General features: G+C 38.1%; 2 protein-coding genes across 4 annotated transcripts in view; both read right to left on the minus strand.

Moving 5' to 3' along the window:
- Positions 1-4,109: 4,109 nt before the first annotated feature.
- Positions 4,110-16,687, minus strand: GPR75 (G protein-coupled receptor 75). 2 transcript variants are annotated; one of them, XM_077134211.1, is made up of 2 exons: positions 16,537-16,687; positions 4,110-10,902 (listed from the first exon to the last, which is right to left on the minus strand). In XM_077134211.1, the coding sequence occupies exon 2, from the start codon at positions 10,786-10,788 to the stop codon at positions 9,166-9,168; it is 1,623 nt and encodes a 540-aa protein (XP_076990326.1). In that variant the 5' UTR covers positions 10,789-10,902; positions 16,537-16,687; the 3' UTR covers positions 4,110-9,165. The 2 variants fall into 2 exon arrangements, with proteins under 2 accessions (XP_076990326.1, XP_076990327.1); XM_077134212.1 differs by lacking the exon at positions 16,537-16,687 and adding an exon at positions 16,082-16,254.
- Positions 16,688-19,514: 2,827 nt separating this feature from the next.
- Positions 19,515-25,448, minus strand: part of PSME4 (proteasome activator subunit 4) — a 92,437-nt gene continuing 86,503 nt past the window's right edge. For both annotated transcript variants that reach the window (XM_077134221.1, XM_077134220.1), the window contains 4 exons: positions 24,326-24,488; positions 22,065-22,198; positions 21,258-21,396; positions 19,515-20,277 (listed from right to left, as the gene is read on the minus strand). In XM_077134221.1, the coding sequence (XP_076990336.1) occupies positions 21,262-21,396; positions 22,065-22,198; positions 24,326-24,488 (432 nt within the window). In that variant the 3' untranslated portion in view covers positions 19,515-20,277; positions 21,258-21,261. The remainder of the gene's footprint in view (positions 20,278-21,257; positions 21,397-22,064; positions 22,199-24,325; positions 24,489-25,448) is intronic.

Here is a 25,448-nt window from a genome sequence, read left to right on the forward strand (position 1 = left end):
TATTTTCTTGTGTTGAACCACCCTTACATACCTAGAATAAAACCCACTTGATCTTGGTACATAATTCTGTTAATGTGATGTTGGATTCTATTTGCAAGAACTTTTTTCAGAATCTTTGAATCTATACGCATTAGAGAAACTGGTCTTTAATTTTCTTTTCTTGTACCATCTTCACCTGGCTTTGGTGTTAGGGTGATGTTGGTTTCATAGAATGAGTAAAGTAGTATTCCCTCCTCTTCAATTTTTTGGAAGAGTTTGAGCAGGATTGGTATTAATACTTGGAATGATGAGAAGAATTCACCTTGGAAGCCATCTTGTCCTGGGCTTTTCTTTTGGAGGAGGTTTTTGATGATTCATTTAATCTCTTTACTTGTAATTGGTCTGCTGAGGCCTTCTATTTCTTCTGGACTCAGTATAGGTTATTCATGTGTTTCTACCAATTTATCCATTTCATGTAAGTTGTCTAATTTGTTGGCCTACAATTGTTCATAGCATCTTCTGATGAACCTTTTTATTTCTGAGGGTCAGTAGTAATGTCTCTCTCTCATTTCTGATTTTATTTGCATCTTCTCTCTTTTTTCTTTGTCAATCTGGCTAAAGGTTTGTCAATTTTACTGATAGTCTCCATGAATCAACTTTTAGCTTTGTTAATTCTCTCCATTGTTTTTGTTGTTGTTTCTGTTTTTGATTCTCAATTTCATTTATTTCTGTACTAATCTGTTAACTCTTTCTGTTTGCTTTGGGATTAGTTTGCTATCCTTTTTTTCTAGTTTCTCCAAGTATGCAGCTAGGTCTTTGATTTTATTTATTTTTCCTTTTTTAACATAGGCTATAAACTTTCATCTCAGCACTGCCTTCACTGCATCCCATAAATTTTATATGCTGTGTTCTCATTTTCATTCATCTTGAGATATATACTGATTTCTCTTGCAATTTCTTCTTTGAACCACTGACTATTTAAAAGTGTGTTGTGAATTTTTTTGGTTCTCTGCCTGTTATTGATTTCCAGCTTCATTCCATTATGATCAGAGAAACTGCTTTGTATAATTCCAATCTTTTGAAAATCTTTGAGACTTGATTTGTAACCCAACACGTGGTCTAGCATGGAGAATGATCCATAAGTACTTGAGAATAATGTATGTCCTGTCATTTGGGGGTTGCAATGTTCTGTATATGTCTATTAAGTCTAGTTCATTTATCATATAATTAAAAGTCTCTGTTTCCTTATTGGTTTTATGCCTAGATGTTCTATCTATTGATAATAGTGGTGTTTTCAAGTCTCCAACTATTATTGTAGAGATGTCTGTTTATCACTACAGTTTGGCTAGTGTTTACCTCATGTATTTTGGGGCACTCTGGTCAGGTGCATAAACATTTATGATTGTTAATTCTTCTTGGTGGATTTTCCCTTCTATTAATATATAGTACCCTTCTTAGACTCTTATAACAGCTTTTTCATTTAAAGTCTATTTTGTCCAACATTAGTATAGCTACCCCAGCTTTTTTGTTGTTGTTGTTACTGTTTGCATGAAATAACTTTCACTTTCAGCCTACTTGTGTCTTTTGGTCTAAGGCGAGTATGTTGTTGACAGCATATAGACGGAAACTACTTTTTTTTAAATCCATTCTGATGATTTGTATCCTTTGATTGGGGAGTTTAATCCATTAACATTCAGTTATATTACTACACAGGCAATACTGACTTAAACACTCTTTTTTTTTTTTTGCATGGGCAGGCACCAGGAATCGAACTTCAGTCTCTGGCATGGCAGACGAGAACTCTGCCTACTGAGCTGCCATGGCCCGCCCCTGATTTTAACCATTTTATCCTTTGGTTTTTATAGGCAATACCTTATTTTTGTCTCTCTTTTTACCCTTTTAGTTACTCTTTTTTTAAAAATTTATTTATTAATTTAAAAAGTTAACAAATGAAATAAAAATTAACATAGATAATCAGTAATTCACAATATCATCATTTAGTTGCATATTCATCATTTCTTAGAACATTTGCATCCATTCAGAAAAAGAAATAAAAAGACAACAGAAAAAGAAAATAGAAAAAAAAAGATTGTACCTATGATACCTCTTACTCCTCGCTTTTACTGATCACTAGCATTTCAAACTAAATTTATTTTAACATTTGTTCCCCCTATTATTTATTTTTATTCCATATATTCTACTTGTCTGTTGACAAGGTAGATAAAAGGAGCATCAGACACAAGGTTTTCACAATCACACACATTGTGACAGCTATATCATTATTCAATCATCATCAAGAAACATGGCTACTGGAACACAGCTCTACATTTTCAGGCAGTTCCCTCCAGCCTCTCCACTACATCTTGGATAACAAGGTGATATCTACTTAATGCATAAGAATAACCTCCAGGATAACCTCTTGACTCTGTTTGGAATCTCTCAGCCATTGACACTTTGTCTCATTTCACTCTTCCCCCTTTTGGTCGAGGTTTTGTCAATTCCTTGATGCTGAGTCTCAGCTCATTCTAGTGTTTTTCTCAATCCCTTGATGCTGAGTCTCAGCTCATTCTAGGGTTTCTGTCCACGTTGCCAGGAAGGTTCACACCCCTGGGAATCATGTCCCACGTAAACAGGGGGAGGGTGGTGAGATTGTTTGTTGTGTTGGCTGTAGAGAGAGGCCACATCTCAGCAACAAAAGAGGCTCTCTTGGGGGTGACTCTTAGGCCTAAATTTTAAGTAGACTTGACCTATCCTTTGTGGGGCTAAGTTTCATATGAACAAACCCCAAGACTGGGGGCCTTTTAGTTACTCTTAATGGTAATCTTGATTTGTACACTCTTCTCTAAGCCCCTCTCTCCTGCTTTTTCCTTTCAGCCTATAGAACTCCCTTCAGTATTTCTTGTAGGGTAGGTCTCTTGTTGACAAATTCTCTCAGCTTTCGTTTATCTGTGAATATTTTAAACTCTCCCTCATTTTTGAAAGACAGCTCTGCCAGATAAAGAATCTTTGGCTGGAAATTTTTCCTCTTTCAGTACTTTAAATATATTATACCACTGCCTTTTTTGCCTTCATAGTTTCTAATGAGAAATCAGCCATTTATCTTATTGTGGTTCCGTTGTATGTGATGAACTCTTCTTTTGCTGTTTTCAGGATTCTCTCTTTATCTTCGGCATCTGACATTCTGATTATTATGTGTCTCTGAGTAGGTGTAGTAGAATTTATTCTGTTTGGAGTATGGTGCACTTCTTGAACATATATATTTATATCCTTCATAAGAACTGGGAAATTTCCAGCCATTATTTCCTCAAATATTCTTTTTGTCCCTTTCTCTTGTTCTTCTCCTTCTGCAACACCCATAATGTGTATGTTTGTGTTCTTTGTGCTGTCATTCATATCCTTGAGACCCTGCTCATTTTCCCCATTCTTTTCTCTATCTCTTCTTCTGTCTGTAAGATTTCAACTGTCCTGTCTTCTGAATATGGAGTACAATTTGAAACTGCACAATTTTCACCCACAAAATAAAGTTTCCATCCGCTGTTCCTTCTCTGGGAATGGTGATATGTTCTGTTTTTTGGTTTTTGTTTTTTTCTCTGTAGAGTTTTGTTGTTGTTGTTTTGACACTTGTTTCCTTGTCTCTAGCTGTTTTTGCATAGGGGGCAAATTCTGGGAGGAAGATCACCCCAGAGAGGACTTTCCCAAGTCACTATTTCCCAACCAAAACAGGCCCAAGGACCCATGAAGGGAGCAGAGATGGTTCCAAAATTCCCCAAGGAGGAGACTCAGAAGGATGCCTAACTTCTCTGATGGCTCCCTGAATCTGTGCTTTCCTTGGCTGCCCCACAGATGGTGCTTTTCAGCAAACTGTTCCCCGTAGTCCTAAGGTGGCAGTGTACTTGTAAGTCTCAACTGACTCTGCCTCCAATGGGAGTGTGATTGAAACAGAGGTTGCCAGGGGCAAGTTGAAACCAAGTTCATAGTTAGGACCTAGCAATCTGAATTTGCTAATCAAAAGCCATGATTGGTGCTTGGCTGTATATTGCACTGCCTCCCCCCCCCCCCCCCCCGTTATTGGGGAAGATCCACCCCTCAGCAAACTGTTCCCTGCAGCCCCAAGAAGGCACTGTGTCTCTATATCACCCCCACTTCCACCTCTATAGGGAGTGGGGTTGAAACAGACACTGCTGATAAATTTTGTTCTATGGATGTTGAAACAGTAATGGCCCTCAGAGCCAGTACTCAGCAATTTACATTCACTAAACAAAAGCCATGATCACTGTTCAATTATTCCCACCCCCTTTTCCTGGGAAAGAGACCTTTTATTTCTGGCAAAGGGCTTGATTCCAAGGTGACCTGCCATTTGAGAGGGGAATGGTCACCAGCCTCTAAAGTATGGAGAGTTCTACTTACAGATCTTCACTACAGCTTGCTAGTCTCTTCCTTCTGCTTTTCCCAGGATGGAGTACAATGTTCTTCTCATCTCCAGAACCCTTCAAACAGTTTTTGCAGACAGTTGCTGGCTGTTTACTAGCTGCCTGGAGGCAAACTGAGTCTGGAGCTTCCTACTCTGCTACCTTACCATTTCCTTCCCATTTGGTTGTTTCTGACACATCTAATAACTTCAAGTCTCTCACCTATCCCAAACCTTTTCCAGATCTTTGCTTAGCTTCCCTTCCCTTTGTAAAAGACCTAGAAAGCACATTTGATTTCATTTCTTCATTCTCTTCTTGGACCCATCACTATCCTATCTGTCCTCCCTCTTGTGTCTTTAATAATTTGCTCTGTGGTGGCTTCTTCCCTTTTGTCTAAGTGTTTCCAAAATATGCTCCCAAAAATGTTATTTGGTATGTTAGCTTGCTAGGGCTTCCACGACACATATCACAGAACAGGTTGGTTGTCTCATGGTTTTTGTGGCTAGATGTCCAAAATCAAGGTCTCTATAGGCCGAGCTTTCTCCCAGAGTCTAATCTATAGCATTCTAGTTAGTTTGCCGCATTTCTTGAGGATTCTTGGCTTTCAACTCTGCTGCCACCTGCTCATTCTGTCTTCTTCTGATATCTCTATTAGCTTCTGGCTTCTACTGACTGACTCAATCTGAATTTCTTCTGCTTGTAAGGACTCCAGTGATATGGACTGAGGTCCACCTGATTTTATTTAGATGAGGCCATCTAAATAAAATGGCCTCATCTAAATAAAAAGATTCCCTATTCACAAATGAGTCCATACATTAACTAATAATAACATCTTCAAATGTTTTATTTACAAATGGATTCACACCCACCAGACCAGAGGTTAGGACTTGAATATGTCTTTTGTGAGGGATATGATTCAATCCCAACATTTAGAATTAAGTGAAAAAAACAACTGTTGGGTAAGCTGGGGAAATGTTTAAAATCAATTTCCTCTTATGTCCCCGTATTTTCCCTGCCACTTTATATAAGGCATATTTGTTGGTGATAAACATTATAATTCATTCCTTACAGAATACTGAGTTAATATTTTTTTACTTAACTAGAAGAATAATGAATATCACCAAGAAAGGGTGATTGATCAGGATTTGCACCTTTGCTCTGGGGAAAAAACAAGCAATTTTTTGTTTAAATAAGGTAGGTTGTATTATTTCAAGTTGGAGAATGATGTTATTGCTACTGCTGTTATTTGGAGTTATGGCTAGAAGTGTGTATATAAATAGTCCACCAAGGTAGACTATTGTGGACAGGGAAGATTGGGGATCAGCAATCATTCCAAACCTCCTTCTAGTAAACATTTTTAGTGCAACTACACTTTCCAGAGATTTCCCCAGAGCTAAGGTTCTAGATTCTAATTAGGTTCTGACAATTAATACACAGTGCCGCATTCCTTCTACAGCAATGTTCTGGTTTCTAGGCACTTGTTTTGTGGATGTAAAAAGGGACCACTGTGAAGGTAGTGGCAAGAGCAGGTTCCTTATCCCTGGATGACAACTTCAACAGTGTGTTCTTTCATTCTATTTTATTTTTTTTACATGGGCAGGCACCGGGAATCGAACCCGGGTCCTCAGGCTTGGCAGGCAAGCATTCTTACCTGCTGAGCCACTGTGGCCCACCCAACAGTGTGTTCTTGAAGTCAAAAATCTAAGGGAGGTCAGACTGGTGATGAAAGATTGTGGAATCTTTCCTGGAGAAGCCTCACAGAACTCTGATTTTCCAGTGATTTTTTTTTCCAGTGATTTTGTAGCATTTCATTTCCTATAACACTTACATTAATGTTTTCTGTTTCTCAAAACTGAACCTGATTGATACACTAAAAATTCAAAAATTCCCTAGCTATTTCCAGGTCAATATCATTTTTTAAAAGTTCTTGCAATGTTCATTCAGGACTTTTCCTATTGGGTGAGAAACTTAAGTTTAGTAAATAAGTAATTTTTGAGGTTAATTGTTCTTGGCTAGTCTGAACATATATGCTACAAATTGTGGCCAAGCAAGATATTTAATCTCTTAAGGAAAAGAACCATCTCTTTGAGGTTCAACACTTTGTTACCCATTGTGCAAAAATGATCATTGCTATGATCTGATGGTTTTTAAATGTTTAGATAGGAAAGTCATCATGTTGAAAGCTGAATTTCAGAAATGCTAGGATTTTTAATGTTTTTTTTTCCCAAACATTATTTTAAAAGAACATTAAAAGCATCAGAAATACAAATCTGGCCTACTGGTTAACATAAGAACAATAATTATAAAATGTTTGAAAATACATCACATACATCACAGAAAAGCATTAAGAGAACTAATTAATGTTCCCTGCTAATTAATCATATTAAACTGGATTCTCATTACTTTTAGTTCTCAGTTTAGCCCTTATGAAGAGACAAGTTATACTTATCTGTCTGTATCTATAACTACATATTTAGATATAGATACTGATAAGAATATATAGGGGGGCCTAAGAATCTGGCCCACAATGTATTTCATGCAAGTTAAATCAATAATCTCCTAATGAGCCTAAAGAGACAGGTTACCTCATGTGCACATGCTTAGTTTTCTTTATGCTGTAATTTTTTACCTCTCAAAGATGGGTCCCATGCTGGTCACGTTACCTCAAATTCAAAGGTCATACAGGAAAACTGACCTTTTAAATTTTACAAGTAGAAATAACTTTTCTTTTAACCTCTCATTAATCATACCTGAAATGGCTAGCCAAAAAAAAAGAGAGATGTACCTTAAAAAGGGCGAAATATCTTTTTGATTAATGCTATTAATTATAAAGCTGTTTGGTCTATTGGAATAACTACCAGATTTTGAATTCAGGAATGAAACTGTAATTCCTAATTTGTCACAGTCTTTCAAATGATCATGAAAGAGGATCTTCTATTTCTTAAGCCTGTCTTTATTTAAAAGAGGTAATATACTAACCTATTTCACGGGAGTATTAACAAATGAAAATAGTGTTGTATTAAAAATATAAAAACACATTTTAAATAGGTTAATACTAATTACCAAAAATACTATTCAATTACAAAAAAGAAAAAGCAGGAGAGGGGATATTTTCTGTTATAAAATTTAATGCAAAAGTAAAGGAAGAAAGGACAGATGATACAGTAAGGAAGGAAGGGAGGAAAAGAGAGCAGACAGGAAGGAGAAAAAGAGGAAAGGAAGGAAAGAGAAAGAGACTGAGGAAGAAAATCTAACAAGTGAATTTAAAAACAAAATAAAACCCATACCTCACACTTAATCCTCAGAAATAGAAATGACTGGTCAATAATGGAAGGTGAGAGTTGTTTGATGAGGCTGCACAGAGTTCTAGTTGACTATCTACTCTGTCTTCTCCATGTCTTTCATGACTTCTGCATTTGGGAACAGACTGAGGGAGGGTAAATTGAGTGCCTTTTATCCAAAGGAACAAAGTGCTTTTCAGTCCGCAATGATAGTTGTTGATATAGCAATTTACAGGTTTTTTTTACACATGATGTTCATCTTGTGTCTAGAAGTCATGGTTCCAAAATTCTATAGAATCCAGATGCTAACTGTGTAATGAAAATATTTTTTTACATAAAAATATGGGCTCACAGTTGTCGTGCTAGGAATCATAGAACATACAACAAACTAGTTTTAAGTATAGAAATACTTAATTTGTTTTTCCATACTGCCCATTTCCATATATTAAGATTAATGGAAGAGAAAGAGGACAGTCTGAAAATAGATCTTAAGAATTTTTCTACCATAGTAATAAAGACAAAAAGGAGTTATTTCTAGTTACTTGGATACTCTTTGCCAGGTTGTTAGTAAACCCTTCTCACACAAAAGGAATGTATAAATCAAAACAGTCCCAATCTCATCCTCATGCCTAGTTAAGCAGACATAAAGGTAACAGTCCAGATTGCTTCTTATATAACACCCTGTCTGAGATGACCACACTAGCACCTACTCTTTCAGGAATAGTGCACCTCCACTGAAAATGCAATCCTGTTCACTAGTATTCTTGGATAAGATCATTCTGAAATAGAACAATTCGTTTCAACAAGCAGAAACATATCTTCCTTTTTTAAAAAAAAGAACTATATATATTTACTCAATCAACACAAAACGATAATACGTGTAATAAGAAATGGCAATAATTGCAATACATTCTTAGATGACTGTCTTATGAGAAGAAAGAACCCAATGCCTGGGTATTTTTTATTTTAAAAAAAGAGTTATACATAATATATTTCTTATTTTCTGCCTTAACAACATATTATCTGTTCAAATCAGCCTGCTACCAGAAAAAAAAAGTGCATCGTTTCCTTTTTCAACACTTCAAACAATAAAAATGTATAATTCTATTAATAAGAGCAACCCCTTCTTCACCAAAGGTCACACTTCCACATTCTTTAAAAAAAAAACCCAACCAATATGTATTTCAGAGACCTGTAACACTGACTCAAATGATCATAATCAGTTGATTTTCTATTTTAGCATAGTAACATAACCATTCCTGGCATTTGTTTAAAGGTTCAGTACAAAAGACTGAGACACTGCTCAGGGTAAAAAGTCTAATAATAAACTATCACTGCAAGTCTCAAAATGTCAAGGAACCTCAAAGCAACAAATCAAGATGCTAGTACTTTAGACAAACGAAAACCATAACTACCAAGTGTTTAGCTGTAGTTTGATCTAGTGATCTCACAAAAGTAAAAAAAAGGTTATACAAGAGTCTGTAACCTCCATGATTTTAAACAGAAGGGACTGGAATCTGCTTGACTGAAGTGCTGTCATATTCTTGCATTAAATCATTAGTGGTGTGATAATGCATGGCAATATACGAATTGGCAAATCCAAAAGCATTTACTGGCTGTAGGTCATGCGGTATACTCTCTTCCTGGGAAGGGCTGCTGTTATAGATGCTGTAGTATGGTTCCATGCGAGTGTTGATGGGGGTTGAGCTGCTCTGGCCACAGTGTTGATGTCCAGCTGACATCTTGGGACTTACCACACTTTCCTTTGAATGACTTGGGCCACAAGCCTGGTCCACAAATTTCTTCTGTGGCTTTGGAGACAACATGTAGGCAGAGTTTGTTTCATGATGGGAGGATTTGTTTCTGTTGACTTCAAGGTTCCCTTTCCCCATGGCTCGAAGCCGGGTCTTCTGTTTGCAGCAAAAAAACCCCAGGCCTATGTACTGGAGGCACCAGAATACTTTCCTTCTCAGTCCTGTACTGTTCCGAGAATATATAAAAGGGTTTAATCCTGACTTGAAAAATATAAGAGTAAACCCAAGCAGTTCAAACTGGTAAAGGATGAAGCTCCCACTGCTGGACAGAACCACCTGCACCAAGGAAATCCCCAGTGGAAGACAGCACAGCAGGACCGACAGCACAATGATCAGACAGGTGACCACAGCTCGGGAATCCTTGGCAGTGGAGAGATTGATGGCTGATACCAGCTGAAGCCGGCTGGCTGCAGAGGTTGGCAGCTGGTTGGGACTCTTGGCATAACCGTGGGTCTGAATGTGCTGCAGTTTGTTATAATTCTGGTTCCTGTATAGAGCTGGTATGGTACACTGGATGGGATCACCACCACCCTTCACAGGGACCCCCATGAAAGGCTGTGGTCTGGAAGCATCAACTGTGATTACAGGGGGGCACTTTCTGACTTGAGCATTCTTCCACAGGGTCTGAGCAATCATGACGTAAGAAACAGAGACCACGGCAACACAAAAAGTGAAGTCGACCACATAGAGAGACAGAATGGCTTTCCCTTCTCTGGCTATCAGACTGGACATGGGAAGGCAGAGGTGGGACTTGCTGGTTTTCAGGGTAGCCAAGGTGGCGAGAGTGAAACTGGTGGCCCACAGAAGCAGAGTAAGGAGCAAGGTGCAGGGAAAGGAAGCTGTGCGATTAGGCTGCTTCCCCAACACCATGCGGAGCCGGTGCAGGGCAATCACTGCCACTGTCTTGAGGGACATGATGATGAAGCCCGAACTGGTGAGATGGAAAGTGAAGCAGAAAGTGTCTGGGATACTCCTGGCTGAGCTGAAGAACAGCACAAAGGTGAACATAGGGGCCGTCACTCCACAAATGAAGAGGTCACAGAAGGACAGGTTCAGGATCATAAAATCAAAGTTGGTTCTGAATTTCCGGAAGGCTGGGTCAAAGAAGGACAAGAAGACAATGAAGTTGCCATAAGAGCCCAGGCAAAAGATGACTGCGAGTAGAAATGTGCAGGTTACCAGGGTGGCTGTGTGGATGAGATCCTGGAGATCCTCCTGGAGAAAAGTGCTGTTCTCTCCCTGTGAGTGAGGCACATGCAGCAAGGTGGCATTGGGAGCATACCGAAGGTGGTCTGTGGAGTTCATCTTCAAAGAGAAATGCCTCTTCCTTCTGTTGCCCAAAAAGTACTCAGTGGGGAGTCAGAGCCTCAACTCACAGATGAGCAGGAATGCATCAAAAGAGGTCCAAGACAGATAAGCCTGCACAGAGAAATACATACCCAGAAATGGAAAGGAGTTAATATAGAAAGCATAGTGATCTTGTGATCATTTGAGAATTTTTCAGCTCTGACGCAGTGCACAGAAAGCACTTCTTTTCTCAAAGCCCAACACAGAAAAGAAACAACCACCTCACAGTCCATTCTTTCAACTAATTTGTAGTGTTACAACCCAGTGGTTTTCAAGCTAGTTTAAGCATCACATGAAAAGCATATTGAAAAAGCAGATTCCTGGGCCTCACCTAGAGATTCTGATCGAGCAACGTGCAAATGTCAACTTTAAGAAACACCTCTTGTCAGGCACTGGAAACACAAAAACATAACCTCTTTGCCAAACAGATGACAATCTAGTTGGAGATCAACCTAACCGTGTAATTACAGCCTAATATGGTAAGCGAAATGATAGAGTGCACAGTGCAGGGGAACCTAATCTAACCTGGGGAAGGGGCTGGAAAGGATGAAGGGAAACTTGGAGAGTAGAGAGGAGCTAGCCAGGTAAAAGGTGAAGGCCGGGGGCTGAGGTACAGGACAGGCTGGGAGAAGGGAAGCAGGTCTTTGCACAAGTAAAGGTACTGAGGCAAAAAACAATATGTTCTTGAAATACAAGCAGGAGGGTCTTGCTATGCATAACAAGTCCATTTCTTTCCCCAGAAGAATCCCTTATTTCCTATTTATAATTTCTTCTCTCTGTTACAGATTTCTTTGCAAACTCCATAGCCTTCTTTGGAAAACTCTGTAGGACTACATTTGAGAGCGAAAAATGAAAGTAACAAAAGTCTCAGAATTATATTTGAGATTTACTAGAGACAAAGCACCACTTTGTAAACTCTAAACTACTATACAAATGTGAGTTGTCACTATTCTAACAAGAATATCCTAGTGATGATGTAGGAGGCAAGCACCCCTACATACGTTCACTTGATTCACATTTATTATGTGCACACCATATGCTAGCATTATGCTAGATGCCAAGGTTACACAAAGAGAGTGAAACACAACCTCTACTTTTTTTTTTTTTTTTTTTTTAAGAGAGAGGGAGGAAGGGAAGGAAAGACAGAGAAGGAAGGAAGGATGGAAGGAAGAAAGGGAAACATCTTTAAACATTTTCTTGTTTTATTATATTTTGTTTGTTTGTTTGTTTTTTTACATGGGCTGGGGCCGGGAATCGAACCGAGGTCCTCCGGCACGGCAGGCAAGCACTCTTGCCCGCTGAGCCACCGCGGCCCGCCCACAACCTCTACTTTTAAGAGTGAACTTCAAAAGGGGGGAAAGAAGTGTAACAAATAAGGTATCAGTGGCAGAGAGAGTTCAAATAGAGTTGAGAGGCTACTCTGGAGGTCATTCATTCGCAAGCTTCAGTTAGACATTGCTACGTATCAAAACTTGCCAAACCCCAACCAAATCCATTCCAGCCAATCCTAAAGAACACCTAGGGCAATATATAAGATTCTACAAAGGTTCCATGCCCAATGGTGACTTTCCAGAAATCTACAACCTCCAGTTGGGTCCCTGGACCAGGTAAGTCCTGAAACTGAGAGGGGCCAGCCTTTCCAGAACATCAGCTAATTTCATCTCCCTATCCTATATTACTGACAGCCCCTTCCAACATGAAAAAGTTAAATGGGCATAACCCAAATACCCCTAAAGAGTAGGAAAAAGATCAAAGTTTATGGTAGCATTATATAGAGAAGGTAGGGTTTAACAAACAAGTATGACTGCTGAATCATTACATTGATATTTTTTTTAGACTCCAGTATCTTATAGCAACTAGAAGTAAAAGCCTAAAATTGTAGAATTGTAACCCACACCAAACTCTGAAATCTGTTCTGCAACTAATTGTTGTATTGTGCTTTGAAATTTATTGCTTTTTCTGCATATATGTTATTTTTCACAAAAAAGAAAAAAAAAGTCAACTGTGGTGATAAAAAAAATATTTATTCCTTCTAGCCTCCTATATTCTGGAGCAGCTAGAAGGAAAAACATGAGATGATGGTATGATAGCCCATGACAAACCCTTGGATCTGTCTTGTAACTACTTGTTGAAGAGTACTTTGAAAACTATTGCTTTTTACTTTGTTTTCTTTGTATATATATTATACCATACAATTAAAAAAAAAAAAGAGTGAACTTCTTGCTCCTTTTTTTTTCCCTAATCTGTTTTTCTTTTATTAGCAATGAGATTCAATATACACTCAGACAAATCTTCTATATTGTTCCAAACCCTAAAACTGTGTGTGGCTTGGTGTCCACCAGGCTCCCAAAGGTGCAATGCTCTGACAACCAAAAAGCATTTGCTTTAATCTAGCATTTTAGGAATAATGAATCACACTGGGGAAATACAAGGATAAAGCTCAGAATATTTGACCGCCAGCTAGGGCAGGGTCCCAGAAGCCTCCATCTGTGCCAGGGCAGTGCGGCATCACTGGGGGTTCCAGGCAGCAGCTATTAACCACCCAATACAGAAGACTATCAAAATTTACAACGAGTACAGCTGTGCCAATGAGTTTTCAACAAGTACCAGTCTTGAGGAAAGCCATATAAGTTTTTGAGCTGTCCTTTAAGGAAGAAGATAACATCTTCTACATTCTTATGATCAAATAGTGCTTATCATGACAATATGGTGCATCCCTCTCCTGGGAAGTGAAACTAACTACTGTACTTTCTTTAAGTTTTGTGAGAGTTAAAAAGAAAAAGAAAACCCAAATACTGACCTTTTGTTTTATTGGAATTTAAAAAATAAAAGTTTATTACTTCAAGATTGTGTACCTATTTCTGATCCCTCTTTTTTTACCGTTGCCTTTTTAATTTTTTTAAATTAGAGAATTTATAGGCTTACAGAGAAATCATGCAGAAAATACAGTTTCCATGTAACACCCCATTATAAACACCTTGCCTTAGGTGGCATATTTGTTACAACTGATGAAAGAATTTTATTAAATTTGTACCATTAACTATAGTCCATGGTTTACATGAGGGTTCACTGTTTGTGCTATACATATATATTTTTAAATTTATTCTAGCAATACGTATACAACCTAAAATTTTCCCTTTAACCACCTTCAAGTGTATAATTTAGTGGTGTTAATTACATACACTGTGCTACCATCACGAACAACCATTATCAAAGCTTTTCCATCACTACATATAGAAACTCTGTACAATTTAAGCATTGACTTCCGCTACTCTACCTCCATCCCAGCCCTTAGTAACCTATATTCTAGTTTCCGACTCTATGAATTTACTTATTCTAATTATTTTAAATCACCAAATCATCCAGTATTTGTCCTGTGCTGTTTTTTTTTTTTTAATGTTAATTAGAATTGCAGTTAATTTATGAAAAGGGAAGAAGAAAGGAAAATCAATTTGGGGAGGCAGAAAAAACAGAGAGGTGATACTAATGCCTATAGCAAAGTGCCCTCCTTCCTCTCCCCCTAGGGCTTCCTCCTTGGAAGTAGAAAATAAAGAAGGGTTAAGAGAGAAGCAGGAATTTGGTTTGGTGAAATTTTAAAAATGAAGAGTCCTGAATCAGTATGCTACCAGAAGTATATATAATAATGAAGGGGTGGGTTGATGGGAGTTATAAATACCCCAGGTAGGAGATATTTGCAAAGATGGTGTCAAAGGGAAAAGTAGATGATGAGGCACCAATATTCATCAAGGGTAAGAGGCAAGAGGGTAAAAGAGGATTTCAGAGAGTTAAGGGACAACTTTCACTTTAGGTATATTTGGAATCTTTTCAATACATTTCAAAAACTGCAGGTCAGGAAATAATATAAGTATCACTATCATTATTATTATGCTAACTTTATTGCTTATGATATGCCAGCCACTGTTCCGTGTTCCATAGCAGCCTTGAATTAGGTACTACAACTTATTTCCATTTTGCAAATCAGGAAACAAGTCAGAGCTCACCTAACGCAATGTGGTAGAGCACGGATTTGGACCTAAGCAGCTGCTCTCCAAAGACCGTATCACTAAACAAAATAGAGAAGAAATAAAGAGAATGGCCAAGAAATCAAGGCAGTATCCCCAGGTTAGAAGATAATTACAGTTGCTATAATTCACTGAGTGGTTATTATATGATAGGTAATTATAACATACACCTTACCTGTTATCTAACTTCATTTCAAACTCACCATAATTGTATGAATAGGTATTGCCACCTCTTCCCAACCAAAAGTTCCTAGAACCCAAAATTCTGGTACATGCACACACACACACACACACACACACACATACACACACACCTGTTTATATCTTTTTGGCAAGCTTCATAATTATGATTCCAATAAAAAGTAATCATAAATCATTCTATTGGAATAATTAGAAAAAAGAAGGAACCAACAACTAGCAAGAGAAAAGTGAAAAAAAGTGGAAAGCAGAAGTAAAGGTTTTGGCAGAGAAACTTTAGAATGGAAAAAGGAGATGGAGGGAAAATAAACCCAGGTCTATGAACTAACTCCTGAGACTGTTAAAGAAGAGAATAAAACCACAATTTGGTGTGAAGTTATGATAGCAGAATTATAAAACTAAATGATGTGGGGAAGGGAGTAAATCAATACCTACTTACTATTCCTAAATATTAAATAAAGTTTACCAAAGTTCTTCTCAATGCAAGCACACAAGCTAAAATTTATCTACGGGACCTGGAAGATGTGACAAAAGTCTTAAAAGAGTTTAAGCTGGATCACCAGGCTTAAGCATGCATTTTCATGCATATTCTTAAAAGCTGAAGAGGAGGGATCCTGCACTAAGTAAATACGGTAGTTTTTTACTGCCTTTCAAAATGTATTATGTAAATGAAAATTTATTGCACTGTGCCAATTATTTCTCATTATAATATGTAAGAACCTCCAATAACCTAGTATGCTGTTTTAATTTTTCAGTAAACATTAAAATATTTTATATGAGCTTTTACAAATCAGCTCATGGCCTAGATTTTTCTAACCCAATTTTCTTCCCACATAATGTCTTAAGTTCCTCCAGCACAGGTATTTTCAGAGCCTAACACTCACAGAGGGTACGGTTCTGTATTACTATTATTCCCATTGAATTGATGAAGAAAATCTCTGGGAGGTTGTATAACTTGCCCAAGGTCACTAAAATTTAAGCCACATCTGACTCCAGAACTCTGGTTCTTCCTACCCAGTTGCACAACCAACCTCCTGAAGCTCGGAGCAGCTGATGGACTGAGGCAGTGAAGACTTGGGTCAGTGGCTGAGGGGACGGGGAAGTTTGGAATCCTCCAGACTCGGCCAAGGAGAGGGTAGAGGCAGGAGAGGATGACCCAAGCCAGCGAAGGCGATGGGCGGGGGCTCCCGGCTGGGGTGAGGAGAGGTGGTGGTAGGGAGCGCCTCGGCTGGCCCAGCAAAGCGAGCAGGAGCATCCGCAGAGGGCTGGTGGGATGAGGAGGACCAGCCAGGGCGTGGGCGGGGACTGGGGCGTTCCGCGGACCGGCGAAGAGGGGCGACATGGCTTCTCGGCCGGCCGCGCCCGGAGAGCAGGTGCCGACAGCCGGGCCTGGCCCGCCGCGGTTCTAGTTAAGCCGTCGGCCTCCCGGGCCTGGCCCTCCCGGTCCCCGCGGGCCCAAGTCCTCCGGGGGCCTGTGGCCTCTCACCTGCCCGGTGGCCGCAGCGCCGCCCCTCCTCCTCCGTCTTGCAGCCCAGACCCCAGATTCGCCAGCCGCCCGGGATGAGGCAGGGCTGGAGGCATCGTCGCCATCGCCGCCGCCGCCTCCGCGCATTCCGGGAGCCGCGGTGAGCCCGGGCGTGGGGGCGCAGGCACGGAACCGCGTCGCCCCTCGGCCGGACACCCGGGCCTCGCGCCCCGTGGGCACCTCCTGCCCCGGCCCCGCCCTCCCTGCCCGCCGCGGGCGCCGGGGAGCCGGGGCCGGAGAACCTCGTTTCTCAGCCTCGCGATTTGCGGGTTTTGAAGTCTAGGCTCCCTAAGGTAGTCAAGAGCTGAAATACGGAGGAAGAAAGGGGCAAGTCCGGGTGGGCAGAGAGGAGAGTAAAAGTGGGACAGCGTTGGCACGCGGCGACCCCTGAGACCTTTGCTTTATAAGGCGCAGGCCGCGGAACGGGGCGGGGCGGACTCGGCCAGGCGGTCCGAGAGGGTCTAAGGGGCCCTGCCTCGCCGTCCACCCCTCCCCATCCCCTGTGCCTTCAGTCCGCCTAGCTAATATTTTTTCACCAAATCGGCGTCTTCATCCAGTTTGAACTTGTAACTTGTCCTAATAGATTTTTTTATATAACAGAATTTAATTAAGTTAAACTAACTATGTAAAATAAAGAGCCACACATTTTCTCCCTCTCCTAAACTCTCCAAAAGAATGTACTGAGGGAACTTAGCAAGGGGAAAAACTAGAGGGAAACAAAAGCAAAGTAATGCCCATGCAAATAGAATAATTAAGCCAAGAAATAATGGAAATTAAGTCCTATTCATGCTGTGTTGAAAAAAAATAACTTGAAGTATTATGTATGCAGCTGAGCTAACTTTATAAAGCGAGAACATGAAAATAAAAACTACCATCCTAAAAAAACTACTATCCTCTTATTCTCCTAACATATCCAGAATAATGTAGTCAATAAAACAGGTTTAATTTTAGTTGAAGACATTAAGTAACATTGGTTGTTGCCTTTTCTAGGTAAAAAATAAGGCCAGTTAAACTTTTAATCCTTTAGTGTCTCAGCCTGGGTAACTAGGATATTACTAAATTTCTAATCTTCTCCAGGGTACTATTCAGAAACAATTAGAGAATGCTATTCAAATGCCTTTTTTTTTATCCATCTAGTGCCTGAACACCAAATAGTTAATGCTGTTCAGGTGAAATACTTAGTAAGAACATGTTACTATTAAAACTCCTATTTTGGCTAGTAGTTTCTTTTTAAACAGAACTACCAAGTACCAAGATTTGATTTTTATGTACTTTTTCTTCCCAGTTTCCTGTGCTTTCATCAAGAGAAAGACAAGAGAGCTGGATCAATCATGAAATCGAATTCAATCCAGGAACTGACCATGCTACCAGAATTAAGAAATAACTTGAAGAAAAATTTCCAATCACTTCTACTGCACTCTCCACCACTTGCACTGCAGCCAGATTTAATATGTAGCCTCCAAACCTGGCTTCAGAAACACAGAAAGAACACGTTAAAAGTTCAGATTAAGGAACATGGTTTTGGTTCCACAATAGGACTCCAGAGCTGTCACCAGCGGTTTTCAACCCTGGCTACAAAACTCAGTCATCATGGAGCTTCTATTTAGGCCTCAGTGTCTTGTGTTTTTTTTTAAGTTCCCTGTTTGGCAATTGCAAGGGTATAGTTTTTACAGTTTATTTAGGAAAAAGTTCAAGTGGCCAATATAATGTAAAGCCTCACTACACAAACTGTGGTCCCAGGACCATATTGATATTGTATCTAGAAGCATGAATCAAAATTTACATTTTAACAAATCCCCACATGATTTTTGGGAACATCAATTTGAAAACCAAATCATCTAGCTCAGTGCTGTCCAACAGATGTTTCAACGATGATGGAAACATCCATCTGTGCTGTTCACTGTGGTAGGTAAGCACTTGCCACATGAGACTGAGTAGGTGAAGTGTGGCTAGTGAGACTATGGAGGTGACTTTTGATTTAATTTAAATGTAAATTCACATATGGCTAGTAGGTACTAGACAGGGCTTATTTTGGTGTCAGAGGGCATAAATTCATAGATCCATATGTATGGCTTTAGAAAGAACCCATTAGGGAAAAACTTCACAAAAGTCACTGTCTACAGTACTATCTTCCCTTAATTAAGACAGAAACCAGGTGTTAAAAACAATCCATTTATTGTGTTTTAAACTAGGTACACAATTGAAATAATCAGTTTGGCACTACTCTATACAGGGGGATCACACCTGTGGATGCTGACACTTAAATACTGTACCAGGACCACTGCTGTGCTTAGATCTGTATTGAGTCATTCAGCAGGTAGATACTAAAAATATACTGTAGTGCTCCTTTAAGGAAGACTGTACAAGGTGTGTTGCAAGATGACAATCACCAACCGTGAATTATTTCAACCTAGAAGATACCTTGCATTCTATAAACGTGTCATAGGCAAACTTGTGGTGTTAGCATTTAGAGATGCATACAAAAAAGTCACATAAAAATCCAGACACTCTAATGATAAATGAACTTAAAAACCCCACATCTCAGCTTTTATAACATGAAAAGATCAAGAAAATAATTTAAAAACACACACAAAAAAGGCATTCAATTGGTACAAAAGCCAAAAATCACTATAATAAAGAGCTACATGGGAATCTTTACAAATTAATTACACAATGGTGTTGTGTAAAAGGTTGCAATCTGTACAAAGTCTTGCCAATGCTATCTCTACAGTTTATACAGTGTTTTACATCTATGTAACATATATTAAAGTCAATTAAATATCAAGGCTTATTAGTCTCTCAACAAGTCAGCAGGCAAAAAAGAAAAAGAAAAAAGAAACAGAAGGAAAAAAATTACAGAATTTCCACAAACTCAGCAATCTTCCATTTACGTGAAGTATAACAGTTTTCAAAGAGGGTAAAATAATATTTGCAAAGAATACAGGTAAAAATCAACAAGTCAGGGTTTTTATTGTTGTTGCTGTTTATTTTCAAAATCACACATTGTATACACACAGATCAATCAAAAATTTATTCACCAACCCCCCAATTTTTCAGCAACTGACTCTATTCAGCACCAAAAACTCCAGTCTGTAGGAAGCACATGGACACAGACTTTTAATCCCATGTCTTGGTCGAGCAATCCATCACATCAGGTCCTTGTATAGGTTCAAACTTGCCCTCTTTTCCTTCCCTCTTCATGGCTCTCCAAACCCAAGGCTCTCTCTCTCGGGGCTTCAGATTTATGATCCACAGCCCTACTACCATCTAAACCCAACAGCCATTTGGAAAGAAATGAAAATAATCTGAGATGAATGAAATGACAGGACCTGCATTACAGGCAGGTACAGGTGGGTGTCCTCCATTCCAAGTAAACTGTTTCTTAATGAGCTCCTAGACTCTCTGGTCTTGGATGCCATGATCATACTAAGTAATTATTTCTCATCAGAGACTTTGTAGCTTTGTCAGGTGCCTCAAAGAAAAAGTGATCAATATTCTGCAAAAACACTTCCGGAGAAGTTAGGAAATCAAATGGCAGCTGAGAAACTGTGGAACGCAGACTAATGAGACCGAATATAGAAACCACCAAAACGATGAGAGCTCAACAGGAGTAGAGTTTAAAAACCTGCAGAGAGCCACCACAGATGGGACCTGAGGATCTGGAATTTTTGATGAAAAGAGCCCGAAGTGAGGACTACTCATCTGTATCAGGGAAGAAAAAATTTTCAATTAGGCAATAGGACATTCAACTCTAAAAGCACAGAAAATGAAATTTCCTTTATTCTTCCTATACCAATAGAAAGTCTCTGAGTCCTCCCTAATTAATACAAAATGGGTTATAAGTAATTAAGAATCCACATAAAATGTCCTCAGATCTGTGTAGAACCCAAAGCCATCAGTGCAAAACAAAATGCCCAGGAAACACTCACGAAGCAACTAATAATATGGTTTCTTCTTTTCTTTTCTTTTTATTAATTTAAAAAAATACAACAAACACAAACTTTCTTAACATATGATCATTCCATTCTACATATATAATCAGTAATTCACAATATCATCACATAGTTGCAAATTCATCATCATGATCATTTCTTAGAACATTTGCATCAATTCAGAAAAAGAAAAAAGACAACAGAAAAAAATTCATACATACCATACCCCTTACCCCTCCCTTTCATTGATCACTAGGATTTCAATCTAAATTTATTTTAACATCTGTTCCCCCTATTATTTATTTTTATTCCATATGTTTTACTCGTCTGTTGATAAAAGGAGCATCGGACACAAGGTTTTCACAATCACAGTCACACTGTGAAAGCTATTATCATTATACAATCATCTTCAAGAAACATGGCTACTGGAACACAGCTCTACAATTTCAGGCACTTCCCTCCAGCCTCTTATTTTCTTTTACCTAACAGTCACATCGATTCTCTGCTTAACTCCGAAAGAAATAAGGAAACATTCACTGGGAACCTTTTGCCATTGGCCATAGCAAAGCCATGGCTTACAAAGACATGTACCAAAAGATACATCTTTAAACAATGACATGTAAGAATGTCAGAAAAAAGAAAAAACTTATCAAGTACCCACTTCCCGTCACCTAACGAATGACATAATGAGAACAAACCAATGGCTGAGGATGTCAGGCTTTGTTAAGATTCACAATTTTGCTGACTTACCCTTCTATGCATAATAGCATGGTGACACAAGGAGATCAGTGAGAACAAGTAGCTGGTCATCTGTGAATTGCTGTTTATGTTCTTGCCAGTTGTCATGGTGTGTCCTTCGGAAATTGGATAAGGTCTTTTTTACAGTCATCTGTGGAAGAGGCAACCCACACATAATTCAACCCCTCCAAACAGGCAGGGTTATGTTTAGTATACCTTTAACTAACAAATCCCTCTAAATCCCAGATCTCAGACATTCCAAAGTCCTACAATACCAACCAGCCAATCTCACTTCTCAAAGCCAAACATACTATTTAGAATCACAAAGCTGCATTTTAGAATAAATCACTTAAACTTACATCTATGTTATAAATCTAGTTTTAATATAAACTTACATTTATTTACCAAAGAAAAGAGGGACAAATTCATAGGTCTTATGATTTGCTTATCTTAGGAACATAGGTGATCACTAGTAAATTAATTGCACCACAATTTCCTGTTTAACAGATACTTGCCAGATACATAACAGTAGAAAAACAGAAGTTGAAAATAAAACTATATGAACAGTAATGGCAATGCTTTACTGCCATTAGACTAGAGGGACAGAAACTACAGTACTTTCCTTACTACCAAAAGCTCCCAAAAATATACATGGGAGTAAGGTCTCTGCAAGATTTCAATAATTATTGGTCAAAAGACTTGGCCTTGACAGAGGCAGTAGCTTTATGGAAGAAGGTTCAATGTTTAAGAAATTATTAGTATAAAACAAAATATCCTTGGTATTATATGTGCAATGAAGCTAACAAGGAACAAATTTACCTCAATAGGCTGAGGATCATTCAGATGTGCACTGAGATTCATAAGGAGTTGGGGCATCCAGGTGGGAACATCATAAGGACTAGAAAGAACACATGCACCAAGTCCTAGCACCCCAGCATGGCGTTTGACCAATTCTGCAAAGAAAACAGGAAGGTATGTACAAAAAAGCTTACTGTTCTCTATTGCACTTGTATAGTGAAATAAAATATTTTCAATTATGCCTGCTTTAAATGTGTAAATTCTGCATTTAAAATGAATCTATATCCAACACAACAAGCAAACTCACCACCCTCCCCGACTACCTGGGAAATGACTCCCAGGGGTGTGGACCTTCCTGGCAACGTGGGACAGAAATCCTAGAATGAGCTGAGACTCAGCATCAAGGGATTGAGAAAACCTTCTCGACCAAAAGTAAGAAGAGTGAAATGAGACAAAATAAAGTGTCAGTGGCTGAGAGATTCCAAACAGAGTCGAGAGGTTTTCCTGGAGATTATTCTGACGCATTAAATAGATATTATCTTGTTAGTCAAGATGTAAGAGGCTGGAGGGAAGTGCCTGAAAACGTACAGCTCTGTTCCAGTAGCCATGTTTCTTGAAGATGATTGTGTAATGATATAGCTTTCACAATGTGACTGTGTGATTGTGAAAACCTTGTGTCTGATGCTCCTTTTATCTACCTTATCAACAGATGAGTAACACATATGGAATAAGAATAAATACTAGGGGGAAAAAACATTAAAATAAATTTAGTTTGAAATGCTAGTGATCAATGAAAAGGAGGGGTAAGGGGTCTGGTATGTATGAATTTTTTTCTGTTGTCTTATTTCTTTTTCTGAATTGATGCAAATTTTCCAAGAAATGACCATGACGATGAATATGCAACTATGTGATGATATTGTAAATTACTGATTATATGTGTAGAACGGAATGATCAAAAGTTAAGAATATTTGTGTTTGTTTGGTGTTTTTTGGTATTTTAAACAAAATTAAAAAATTAATAAAAAAAAAGAATCTACACCCCCCCCAAAAAAAGAATCTACATTTATACACACCAAAAACTTGGTTTTGAGGCAAACTCAAAATAACCTTGTTTTTAGGAATTTCTCAAGATACCCTAAAACCATTCCTCAGTAACAGCGTTAACGGTGCCTAAGCCAGGAATGTGTCATGTTGGCTAAAACACAGCTTACTTTCTGATAAATTTATATGTCCTTTGCAAAGATATAATCCTTAGATCCTAAAACAATCAAAGTCAAAATTAGATTGCATTTTATTGTAGTCTACCTCACAGAACATGCACCAACTTAGTAAACATTCCATATCTGAAGAACGTCTATATTTCTTAAAACATGAAACTGCCAAGTGTCTGTACTCTTAAGGTCCCTATGCATTCTTTAGTGGTATGATACATTAAAGCACTTTCAAATTTTATGGTTTCTCAATTAAAGCAAGTGTTTGTGTTACACATGTGCACACGAAATATGGAGGACAGGGAGTTGAAAGTAAGAAAAAGGGAATCTGAAGTCAAAATTGTAAACAATGCCTCTGGTGAAAGAAAAACAAAAATAATTTGGTAGTTATTAAAAACTGTGGTTTTCAAGAAAGGTACTAGAATGTACATTAAATAGTATTTTATTTGAATTTGCTATTAGGTAACTATATGATACATAATTAAGACCATAATATAATCATCACCTCAGAGCTGATATTTCAAGAACTTCCTACAAATTCATTAAGCTTGCCTACTTGCTAATAATCTTTCTATATATTTCTATTATTTTTGTGAGTTTGGAGTTAGCAGTGCCAAGATCAGATGCTTCTTTATAATAACCTTTACATTTCACTTGAAACCCAGTATGGTAGTCTCTTGTATTATCTTTTGTCTCTTTTATGCTCAGTAAGATTGGAAATTTCTGTAATGATTCTTCTCTCACTAAACGTCTAGCAAAGTGCAGAATATTCTCATTTCCAAATAAAAGGTGCTTTTAAGAGTTTTTTCTCTTTGCGCATCTAATGCACCAGTTATAGATTCTAAAATTGTATCTTTTAGACCCACCAAAATAACTATTTAGGAATAACTTTATTTATTTAGCCTGGGGGTGTGTGTGTGTATGTTAAAAAGGGGGATTGCTTGATTTAAAATAAGGGCCACTAATCCCACTATTTAGCACAGCCCTGGACAACTAATCAATAAATATTCGTTGAATAAATCTGGTTTATTTCTCAAAAAGGATAAGGGTGTTTTCTACCAGAAATGTTACCTGCAGAAGGAATGGTATCTCCTACAGACCCAGGGTCTCGTTTTCTTTTCTTAGGTAGTTTTGTTTTGCAAAGTTGCTCAAAATGAATCTGCATAGGACCATCCATGGTAAGGAAGTTACACTGTAACAGACCACTTAAGGTGGTAGCAGCCATTTCTCGAACCTGTAGAGATGAGATAATCACTTCTATTAGAGCTGAGATCCTAAGTCATTTGTTCTTCTGCAGGTTCTTGATAAAAGATTTCATCAGATTTTCAAAGGGTGTGTGACCTTAAAATGGACAAAAGCCACTGCTTGTAGGGTTAGAGAAGGTAAATGAACTATTTTATGAAAAATTAAAATTTTTTATAAATTATATTCCACAATGACTAAAAGTTCTTATATTCAGGGTTCTAACTTTAAAAGCAGTGTTGGATCCTGACATTAATATCACTTTTTCATAGGTTTTACATCTTTTAATGCTGTTGTTTTTTTTGAAAACAAAAATGCAGGACAATCCAATTTCTAAAATTGGCATGCACCAGAGATTTATACCCTCTATTTCTTTCAAATTAGAATGGGAACTCAAGTTTGGGTAAGAAAAAAATAGGCCATAAAAAGTTACATTATCTTATATATAAATAAAAAATTTTGAAAAAACACTTAAATTTTTTGCTCAATAGTCCTTCAAAAGGTTTTTTTTTTTCTTTTCCATATTCCTGTTTTACACACTTTTAGTCACCTGGGTACATACACAGCATTTTATGCTACTTTCATTACACTATTACATGAAATATAAAATGTTTTACTACTTAACACTTGGTTGTATCATTGCCTATGAAGCTTATATACCATGATTTACTTTTATATTTAACTACTGATTAAATGTTTTCAACTTTTCCATACTATAAAAGATGCTGCAAAATATTCTTAATTCAGGTAATGTTTTCTGTATTGCAGAATATTTTCTTAGGGAGTGTCCTCATTTAAATTGATGAGTTTCTAAAATTCATCTGCTCTTTTTATTTGACATCTATTTAAAGGCTTAGAAAGTCATCTCTACTCAAAATTCATATAAATATTCAAAATGCACTTCAAAGTAATTTAAAAGAAAAATGGAAGGGGATGGTATTTTTTAGTAGTA

The sequence above is a fragment of the Tamandua tetradactyla genome, chromosome 17 (genome assembly GCF_023851605.1).
Source record: "Tamandua tetradactyla isolate mTamTet1 chromosome 17, mTamTet1.pri, whole genome shotgun sequence".
In the NCBI taxonomy this organism is placed as follows: domain Eukaryota; kingdom Metazoa; phylum Chordata; class Mammalia; order Pilosa; family Myrmecophagidae; genus Tamandua; species Tamandua tetradactyla.